At 38.3% G+C, this 11,699-nt stretch overlaps 1 protein-coding gene across 1 annotated transcript in view; it reads right to left on the bottom strand.

Annotated features, from left to right (window-relative positions):
* Nucleotides 1-11,699, bottom strand: part of WASHC4 (WASH complex subunit 4) — a 103,937-nt gene that overhangs the window by 14,902 nt on the left and 77,336 nt on the right. Inside the window, exons 26-29 of the mRNA XM_007948241.2 lie at nt 11,118-11,226; nt 8,915-8,981; nt 8,351-8,437; nt 4,884-5,031 (exon numbers count right to left, since the gene is read on the bottom strand). Of these exons, the coding sequence (XP_007946432.1) occupies nt 4,884-5,031; nt 8,351-8,437; nt 8,915-8,981; nt 11,118-11,226 (411 nt within the window). The remainder of the gene's footprint in view (nt 1-4,883; nt 5,032-8,350; nt 8,438-8,914; nt 8,982-11,117; nt 11,227-11,699) is intronic.

Raw genomic sequence — 11,699 nt, forward strand, 5'->3', positions numbered from 1 at the left:
TCCCGAAGACCTGATCCCTCTCAGTAGGGTAACAAGGGAAACGTGTTCAGTGCAGATCAGTGAGTAAGCACAAGCCCGCCTTGTTTCAGTGCCTAGAGGAGTGGCTAGTGAGTTTGAACTGCCAGCCTTCTCGTTAGCAATCAAATGCCTTAGGCACTATGCCACTAGAACTCCTAGAAAAAACAGACAAATTCCTAGAAACACTACCTACCCAAACTAACAACCACCTGAGGCAGAACGTTGGAACAGACCCATAACAAAAGATAAAATGGAACAAGCCATAAAAAAAAAATCCAATAAACAGAAGTCTTGGCCCAAACACCTTCACTGCAAATTCTACCAAACATTCAGAAAAAACCTGACATCAATTCTACTCAAACTATTCCAGAACATAGAAAAGGATGGAATACTCCTGAATTCATTCTATGAAGCAAGTGTAACCCTGACACCAAAGCCAGGCAAAGACAATTCTAAAAAAGAAAATTACAGACCAATATTCTTCATGAACACAGAGGCAAAAATTCTCAACAAAATCCTAGCCAACAGAATCCAACAACATATCAAAAAATAATATATCATGACCAAGTGGGAGTCATACCAGCTATGCAAGGTAGTTCAACATTAGAAAAATAATCAACATAATCCACCATATAAATAAAACAAAGGAAAAGAAATACATGATCATATCAATCCATACAGAAAAGGCTTCTGACAAAGTCCAACACTCATTTCTGATTCAAAAAAAAAAAAAAACTTCAACAAAATAAGGATAGAAGAGAAATTTCTCAACATAATTAAGGACATATTTGCAAAACTAACAGCTAACATTAGTCTCACTGGAGAGAGACTGAAAGCATTTCCCTTGTGAACATGAACCAGACAAGTATGCCCTTTATCTCCACTTCTATTCAATAGTATTGGAAGTCGTAGAGCAGTGATGCAAGACAAGGAAATAAAACGTAACCAAATTGTCAAAGAAGTAAAACTATCTCTATTTGCAAATGATATGAACATGAACATAGAAAATCCCCGAGACTCAACAACAAAACTGCTAGAACTTACAGAAGAATTCAAAGTGGCAGGGTGCAAGATCAACATATAAAAATCAGTCAGATTCATAAACACTAACAAAGAGAACTCTGAAAAGAAAATCAGGAAAACAATACCATTTACAAAAGCCACCCAAAAGGTGAAATACTTAAGAACAAATCTAACCAGAGATACAAAAGACCTATACAAAGAAAACTACAAAACACTATTACAAGAAACTAAAATAGACTTACATAAATAGAAGAATATACCATGCTCATGGATAGGAAGACTTAACATTGTCAAAAGGTCAGTACTATTCAAAGTGATCTACATATATAATGCAATCCCAATCCAGAGTACTTCATCACTCTTTAAAGAGATGGAAAATGAATTACCAATTTTATATGGAAAGGAAGATACCCTGGATAAGCAAAGTCCTAAGTAGGAGGCCATACACACAAAACCTACTATAAAGTCACAGTAGTCAAAACAGCCTGGTACTGGTACACTGATAGACCAATGGGACAGAATTGTGAATCCAGAAATAGATCCATCCACCTATGGACAGCTGATCTGTGACAAAGGGGAAAAGATAATCTCTTTAATAACTGGTGCTGGCAAAACTGGATATCCATCTGCAGAAAAATGAAACAGGATCCATGTCACACCATTTACAAAAACTAACTAAAGATGCATCAAAGACCTAAATGTAAAACCTAAACTATAAGGATCATCAAAGAAAAAACAGGGTCAAACTTAGGGGCCCTAATACATGACATAAATATACTATCAAATATAACTAAAAATGTATAAATAGCAGAAGACAAACTAGAAAACTGGTACTTCTAAAAATTAAATACTTACCTGTACCAAAGTATTTCACCAAAAGAGTACAAAGAAAACCCACAGACTGGGAAAAAAATTTTGACAGTGGCTTATCAGATAAGGGACTAATCTCTAAAATTTGTAGAAGACTTCAACATTTCAATAACAAAAAGGTAAATAATTGTGGTGGTTAACTTTGTGTGTCAACTTGGCTGGGCCTGGCTGAGTGGCTGGGCAGATGCATGTAGTTATTCCCCATGGTGGGATTGGTAATTAACTCCATGGTGGACTCTATTGGAGCAGCGGAGTAGCTGCTTTGGGTATGTGCCTTGCTTCCCATATATAAGAAACAGCTTTGGGAATGGTCTCTAGCTGATAGCACACTTGGACCCTGCATGCAGCTGTGTCATTCAGCAGTCTGCCATGCTCTGCTGACCTTGGGACTTAAATGGACTTGAATTAATGGTCTGCTGTGTGATTTGGTAACATTGGGACTGTGCCATTTTATTTGTCGACCTTGGGCTTGTTAGCCTCAGCAGCCTACGTAGCTGCCTAAGTGAAGAGATGCCTCTAGCTTCAGCGGCCCAGAAGCAAGAGGCAGAGCTAAAGCCCAAGATCAAGGGGCTTTCACATAGCCCCTAGAGCCTGGCACTTTGAACTTGGACTTAAAGCTTCCAAATTGTAAGAGTAAACTCCTGTTTGTTAAGGCCATCCCATTTGTGGTATATTCTTGTCAGCAGTACTAGGTAACCAGAACAATAATCCAATTAAAAAATGGGCAGAAGACATGAAAAAAACACATCACCAAAGAAGATACGCAAGTTGCCAACAAGACACATGAAGAAATGCTCACAATCATTAGCCATTAGAGAGAGACAAAGCAAAACAAAATGAAATTAACTCACCCCAGCATTACTAAACCAAACCAAACCAAACCAAACTCACTGCCATAGAGTCAGTCCCCCAACTCATAGTGACTCCTCCTTGGGTTTCCAAGGTGGTATCTCTATGGAAGTAAATTGTCCAGTCTTCCTTCCAGGTGTGGCTGATGGGTTTGAACCGCTAGCCTTCTGGTTAGCAGTCAAATACCTTAGGTGCTATGCCACCAGAGCTCCAGCATTAATTTTGTTGTTGTTATGTGCCGTCGAGTCGGACCGGACTCATAGCGACCCCTCCTTGAGCTTCCGAGGCAGTATCACTAGGGAAGTAGATTGCCCCATCTTCCTTCCGAGGAGTGGCTGGTAGATTTGAACCGCTAGCCTCCCGGTTAGCAGTCAAGTGCCTTAGGCACTATGCTACCAGAGCTCCCAGCATTAATAGCAAAGATCAAAAGATCAAAAAGAGAGAAACAAATGCTGGCAAGGGTGTGGAGAGACTGGAACCCTCATACAATGCTGGAAGATTAAACAGTGGTACAACCACTGTGGAAATGATATGAGACTTCCTTAAAAAGTTGGAAGTAGAAATACCATATGCTCCAGCAATCCCAATACTAAGTATTTATCCTATAGAAATAAGAGTCGTGACACACATATGTATATGCACACCTATGTTCATTGCAGCACTATTCACAATAGCAAAAAGACTAAGTGCCCATCAACAGAGAAAGGGATAAACAAACTATGGTACATAAACACAATGGAGTACTATGCAATGTTAAAAAATACTGATGAATCTGTGAAACACCTCATAACATGAATAAACCTGGAGGACATTATACTGAATGAAGTTAGTCAGTGACAAAAGGAGAAGTATTATATGAGGCCACTATCATAGAAAGTTAAGAAAAGGTTTCACACAGAAAGAAAGATTCTTTGGTAAGTTACCAGGGGTGGGAGGGGAAGAGAGGGACAACAACCAACTAGAAGGCAGACATGTATTAACTTGGGTGAAGGGAAAGGCAATATACAATAAGATGAAGTCAGCACAAAATGATCAAAGGAAGACACTGGGAGGAGCCTAAGAGTAAAGGCAACACAGCAAAATACGAATCCATACACAATCCTGCAGTAACAACAGTACAATCATCTATGAGTGAACAGAGAGAAACACACAAGCTGAACAGGGTTGGGAAGGAGAATGGAACTATTCCCCCAAACATATGTAAGTTTGACAGAGGGGATTTTTACATTTGTATTTACTTACGCTGCAAATACATCAATGAATACAGGGAGCAAAGTTATGAAAACTTCTAAGCCGTAACCAAACACCTTGAGGGAATGAGTCACTGGGCCTGGGGGCTTAGGAACATAGTCTCAGGACATCAAGGTCAGCTGGCACAACACAGTGCACAAAGAAAAACTTGCTACGTCCTACTTTGGTGAGTAGCACCTAGGATCTTAGAAGCGTGCAAGCAGCCATCAAAGGTGCAACTACTGGTCTCTCCCCATCTAGAGCAAAGAAGAGTACAGAAAATCAAAGATGCGTGGAAACAATTAGTCTGAAGAACTAATGGACCACACAAAGCTCAGCCTCCACAACCCTGAGACCAGAAGAACTAGATGGTACCCGGCTACCATTGCCAACAACTCTGAAAAAGATAGCAATAGAAGATCTTTGATAGAGTGGGAGAAAAATGTGGAACAAAACTCAAAATTACAAAAAAAAAAAAAAAAAGACCAGGCTCCCTGGTCAGAGAGAGACTGGTGGAACCCACAGACTGTGGCCCTTGGTCCTTTTCAAGCCTAAAACTGAACTCACTCACCAACTTTCAGCCAAACAATAGACAGGTCTATAAGATGAACAATAACACCAAGGAGGTATGCACTCCTCAGAAAAAATAACAATGGTTATTCAAGATCAAAAGGGCAGCATTTGCCTAGAAACAAAGTTCAGAAGGGAAGGACAAGGAAAAAGAGTGAATGGGAATGAGAAACACTGGGAGGAAACAGGATGACTCTGTGACATTGGGGATTGCAATCAATGACATGAAACAAAATGTGTATGAATTGTTAAACAGAAAACCGATCTGCTCTGTAACAAGAAAAAGTTAAAAAAAAATCATTTTAGGTACTGAAAATACTCACCAGAGGGGGAACAATGATATAGAAATTTCGGAGATGTATATTCTTTGGCCTTCGAAATTCTGGAGCAAAAACATCAACGAGCATTTTGAAATATTCTGTGCCTTCAGCAGAATTTCGTGTATGATCACTGAGGACTGCATCCAAATGCCTAAAAAATGGACAGATTATTTACTTGGTTCCTCTCTCAAAAGGAGCTGTGACTTTTTGAATCCACCTTTCATCAGGTTAGATGTGCACACTCAAAAGTAGGAAGATTACAAGACACTTCTAAGTAAAACTCCTTGGAGTTTAGGATTAAACTCATTTTCTTTTTTATTTTAATTTTTATTGTGATTTGGGTGAAAGTTTACAGAGCAATTTTCCATACAGCAGTTCATACACATTTTGTTTCATGACGTTGACTGCAATTCCCCCACAATGTAACATCTCTCTTCCTACTTCCTCCCCATAGTTACCTCTTCCCTCCCATGCACTCCTGTCCCCTAAGCTGTCTCCCTGTGCATACACTGCCCTTCTGTTCTCCCACAATTGATTGCTCCAACTAGTGTATCTACCTGATTGTAAATGTTCAGCCCAATACTTTTCTATTACTTGGCTAGAAACCACAGGAGTTCACAGTATTGTCTCATTAACTCAGTGCCTAAAAAAGAATACGCAGGGCATCTTGGAACTTAAAAATAATAGAGTTCTATAATTTTTCTTCCCACCCCTAGTCATGTAGAATCTCATGTCATTCTAAACAAATTCCTCCTCATCTGAAATCTGTTCACTTAATGCTTCTCTACATCTTCTTACTTCAACTGAAATCTGCTCTTTCAAAAACTTTGCTTGCCTCTCAGCCTTTAGAAACATTAGTGGCCCCAACCCCATCCCTCATGCATATAAATCCCTCATGTACAGCTACTGCCCTTCAAGTGGTTATTCCTCCACCACCAGAAGGTAGAAATCGCTCCTTTGAGGCTCAGGTGACCCAACTGCTATCCAATTACTCCCTCCTAAAACCAGGCATCTACTATCTCTTTAATGGCATAGTGCCTAAGGCATCTGACTGCTAACCAGAAGGCTGGCAGTTCAAACCCACCAACCACTCCTCGGAAGGAAGGCTGGGCAATCTACTTCCGTAGTGATAACGCCTCAGAAACCCAAGGAGGGGTCAGACCTGACTCAATGGCAGTGAGTTTTCTGAATCTACGTTTACCTAGAATTTCGATACCTGCTCAAACTCTCCTCCATTATTTTGGATGACTTTGCTGTCCATTTGGATTATCATGATCCTCCAATTCCTTGACGTGACTTCACTTCACTGTAGGCATCCGCTTCCTCTGACAAATCTGGATCTTGCCAATACCAGAGATAACTTTACACTTACAGGGTCACTATGAGTCAGAATCGACTTGATAACTGCTTTTAAGGAGCTCAACTTTATATCAGAGATCTTAAAAGATACCATTCCACTCTCTGACTTCATTCTCTTTCCTTTAGGTTCTCACTCTCTCGTTACCATTTCATCAAATTTTGTGAACTCTCTTTTCTGTATCCCTAATACCGTGAGTTAATGTATAATTTTAGAACACCATATCACACCTGAGAATAAAAAACACTATTATCTAGTATGCAATCCATATTCAAATCGCTCCAATTATCCCCTACTGGGACTGTCTGTCCTTCAGAGCAATTTTTTCCCCCATATCTAGGATGCAATTTAGATTCATCCACTGCATCTGGCTGTGGGGTCTCTTTAATCTCTTCTAATCTACAGCAGTCTCCTTGCTGTCTAACATTTGACATTTTTTTAAGTCTAGGCCAGGAGACTTATAAAATTTCCCATATTCTGGATTTCTTGGATTGTTTCCACATAATTATTGATCACTAAATGCTAAATTTGATCACTTGGTTAAGGTGGTATATGCCAACCTCTCTACCATAAATATATTTTCCTCACTTTGTGATTAAGTAGCCGTTGGTGGGATGATTCTCTGAGACGGAATGAATACTCTGTCCTCAAACACGTTCCATCAACTGTTTCAGAATCCATGGATGATTCATGCCTGATTTCAAGTATGCTATTACAAAGTGGTGATTCTTCTTCTAAATTTGCTCATTGCTTCTCCATTTATTTATCTGGCATTCTTCTACAAAAAGGAGCCCTCCTTCTCCTCTCTCAACCTTTCTTATTATCATTATGACTCATGAATTCTTTTTATTCAATATATTATTATAATCTATTTCAACCATTATTCTTTTTGATATTCCAGTTATCCCCAGTCTGTTCAGGGTGGCCCTTCATTTCTGACTCAATATACTGTTGTAATTAATAGTAATGAAACCTACATACCAAACAAATTCTTAACAATTCTACATACTTTCTCCTCTCAAGTTTTAAGCTATATAACAAAATCACTACTGATTCAAATCTGTTGATTTGCACTGTCCAATACATGGCCATTTGCTATTTAAATTTAAACTAAACCAAAAAAAAAACCAAACTCACTGCCACCAAGTCAATTTCGACTCACAGCGACCCCCATTGGGTTTCCAAGGTGGTAAATTTTTATGGAAGTAGATTGCCCGATCTTCCTTCCACAGAGCGGCTGGTGGGTTTGAATTGCCAGCCTATTGGTTACCAGTCAAATGCCTTAGGCACTGTGCTACCAGAGCTCCTAAATTTAAACTAATTAAAATAAATTTATAAAGTCAGTTCCTCTGTTCTGCTAGTCATATTTCAAGTAGTCAACAGCCACATGTGTTAGTGGTTATTGTATTGGACAATGCTGCTCTCTAGAAAAGAGGAAAGAAAGGACTTATTTTCTAGAACAGTGTTGGTGAGTAGAAATATAATGTGAACCACATGTTATTTAAAATTTTCTAGGAGTCATTTAAACAAAGATAAAAAGAAATAGGTGCAATTAATTTTATTAATGAGATATATGACACTCTTTCTTTGATACCAACCTTCAAAACCAGTCAGACACTCCACGCTTTGGCACACCTCAATCTGGACTAGTCACATTTCAGAGCTCTATAGCCACTTGCGGGAGCTCTGGTAGCATAGAGCCTAAGGCACTTGACTGCTAACCAGAAGGATGGCGGTTCAAACCCACCAGCCACTCCTCGGAAGGAAGGTTGGGCAATCCTACTTCCGTAGTGATACTGCCTCGGAAACCCAAGGAGGGGTCGCTATGAGTCGGGGCCGACTCAACGGCATATAACAACAATATAACAACAATAGCCACTTGCGGGTGGTGGCTACCACATTACACATTTTTGATGAAGTTGGAAAGATCTTAGAATACCATAATCTTACAAATAAAAAAACTCATTTCATAAACTGAGATCATAACTAGTACAATAAAACTGACATGTAAATTATTTTACACTTATCCTCTAGTCTTCTCTTCAATGTTTTATTTAATTTAAACATACACTTTTTAAATAGCCAAATTTAGGCAACTTCAAAATTGGATTACCTTGCTGCTTTTAACGTTTCTTCTGCAAGACATTCTTCTTTTACTAGTTCTTCAAAATTCACAATATCTTCAAGGTCAGGTACAAATCTACATAATAATTTGGGAAGGAATTTAGTAAAACACATTGTAAACCATATGCATTTAATATATACATGAAAGTAGCACTATAGGACTCTACATTTTTTTTCAACTATGTATTTGGAAAGAATTTGGTATTTCAGTTATATTATTAACACTTCAGCTCCAAAATGGAATTTTGGATATAAATAATCAAATTTTAACTCTTAAATTTAAGTAATATATAGCTATTCACAAACTGTACTGATAACATAAATCAACTATGACCTTAAAAGAAATAAATATTTTTTTAAAGATAAGGTCTGCTACAGTCTTAAAATTTACAGAGAAAAAAAAAATAAGTAACTAGTAGAATTAATGGCTTTCTTTCCCTCAAAATATATCAACAAGAATGAACACCTTGTCTACAATATTACTTACAATAACAATAGATTTAAATTATATAAATATGGCATAAATAAGGCAAAATGATGTTTGTAACCATACCTAATGGCATTGCTGCTACAATGAAGACCACCAGATCTTATCATTCGAACATAGCCCATAGCATTACCTTAAAAAGCACACACAAAAAATCAAATTATATATAAATATCTCTTAACTATAATCATTAGGAATACAGTTATATAGAGCTGTCAATTACAATGTTTCCCCTCCTAAGTACCAAAGGATTCTCCTATACTTTACTTTTTGTTCTTGTTCCATACTTAGATACATCTGTATTAAATATTTTCTAATTTAAATTTTATTTCATAAACCAAATTTTTAAAATGATGACTACATAGAAAAGATTAAATATTTCTAAATTTCCTAATCAATCATTTCTATAGTCTCACACTAAAAATCAGGGCCCCCCCACATACACACACTGAGCTGTAAATGATATCAATAAATCTTTATTAAGATGCCCCCCAAATTCAAATCTCTAGTCTAGACCTCTCCCTTAACTGCAGGTTTTTTTTTATCTAATGCCTATACTTACATGTGTATGAAGAATTTTTAATTTAATACATCAAATTTAAACTCAGTGTCTTTATCCTCAATTATAATTCCTATCTCAAAAACTGGCAAATCCATCTTCCAGTTGCTCAGGCCAAATAACTTGGAGTATTGCGGATTCCTTTCTTTCTCTCACACTTTATAGCCAATCTGGGCAAATTATGTCAGCTGTGCCTTCAAAATACAGTCAGAATCCAGCCACTTCTCATCCCCTTCATAGCTATCCCCTGTTCCAAACCACCACCATCTTTCCTAGACCACTGCAACAAGGCCCTAAATTTACTACTTCCACTTTTAGCATCCTATACCCCCACCCCAATTTTTCTCTGCATGACAACTAGTGATTCTTTTAAACCTGAGTCAGAGCATTATCACTCATTTTCTGGAAACTACAATGGTGTCCCATCTCAGGATAAAACTCAGACAGCTTCCACAGTAAGCACAGCCCTGCAGACCTTGCTCCTCACTGCTATTCTGCTATCATGTCCTGCCACTTGGGTCTTCACTAATACCATTCCGGCCCTGGCTATTCCTCAAAAAAGCTACAAAGACTCAGGGTTTTCACATACTGTCATCTTTGTCTGCAATGCTCCTGGCTCTGAGATTGTTTTCTCAAGATCTTTAACAACAGACTTATGAGATGCCAGCAGCCACTATAAGCTTAAATAGACAAAGAAGGACCTCCCTCCAGAACCTTGCCATAAATTTGGACTTCCAGCCTCTAGAACTGTGAGAAAATAAACTTCTGTTCTTTAAAGCCACTCATTTGCAGTAGTTTTTGTTACAGCAGCACTAGAACACCGGTCAATTCATTACACATTTTAGTTAGCATTCAGTGACTTAAGAATTAAATGCCTGTATCATCTTTCTTGCTAGTAAATTTAACCCTTGACAACAAAGGCTATGTCTTTCTCACCTTTTGTATCCCAAGCACCTAACACTCTATCATGCATAACTGATTTCTTAGTAAATGTTATGTTATTGTTGTTAAGTGCCGTCGAGTCGTTTCCGACTCATAGCGGCCCCATGCACAGCAGAACGAAACACTGCCCGATCCCACGCCAGCCCCACAATCCCTGCTATACTTGAGCCCATCATTGCAGCCACCGTATCAATCCATCTCCTTGAAGGCCTCCCCCTCTTTCGTCGACCCTCCACCCTACCAAGCATAACATCCTTCTCCAGGGAATGGCCCTTCTTACAACATGACCAAAATAGGTGACACGTATGAACTAATTAATTTTAGGATGCATAATTTTACTGAAAAATAGTCAATTAAAATTTACTAACTAATTGTTTGATGTCTACAACTGTGAAGAATATAAAATAAAATACTTTTGGCCTTAGAGCTGAAAAACTCTAACCCAGCAATATGTGAGTTGCATTCTTCATCTTTAAAACGTAACTGCATGACTACTGCACGGATTATGCAAATAATGGAGACTTCTGTTTCTTTGCCAACTGCCTCTCCCCTCATTTTTGTAAGGCCAATATGTTAACTTATACGCTAATAATCAGCACAGTGCTTACAAAAGATACCTCAAGGGGGAGGTCACAGTTGGCAAACAAACTTAAAAGGTGGCCTCACATTATTTGTGTAAAGTATGGTATTAGTATGAGACATTTAATTTATAATATATACATCCTTAGGATTTACACTTTATTTCCCAAAACTTTTATAATAACTTACCAATTTGACTAATTAGTTGCCTGAACTGATCAAGGTAGCTTTGTCCCTCTGGTGTTATTCCAAGTTTTCTGATGCCGCGATTGAATTTTTCTGCTCTTTCAAAGGGATACTAGAGAGATAATTTTAAGACTGCTTTTATTAAAGATCCCTAAAGCATAAAATGCCTACCAAATCAACCATGTCAATTTCCTTTCTAATTCTCCTTAAAAAATAAATAAATAAAACCATTCAAGTTCAATGACAAATATATAGAGCAAAAACTGCCAGTGTTCAAAGTCAGCATAAACTGAACATTTTCCTTTTGGACATTAATTAAGGGGCATAAAAATCAATGCCCTCAAACTCAAGTTCCTCACTACCATTATTACTCTCCATTGTTGTTGTTGTTGTTGTGTGCCGTCGAGTCAGCCCCGACTCATAGCGACCCCTCCTTGGGTTTCCGAGGCACTATCACTACGGAAGTAGGATTGCCGAAACTTCCTTCCGAGGAGTGGCTGGTGGGTTTGAATCGCCAGCCTTCTGGTTAGCAGTCAAGTGCTTTAGCCACTATGAGCTCTGGTAGCATAGTGGCTAAGACACTTG

Source organism: Orycteropus afer, unplaced genomic scaffold (assembly GCF_000298275.1).
Source record: "Orycteropus afer afer isolate SDZICR_OR568_19922 unplaced genomic scaffold, OryAfe1.0 scaffold00209, whole genome shotgun sequence".
Lineage (NCBI taxonomy): Eukaryota > Metazoa > Chordata > Mammalia > Tubulidentata > Orycteropodidae > Orycteropus > Orycteropus afer.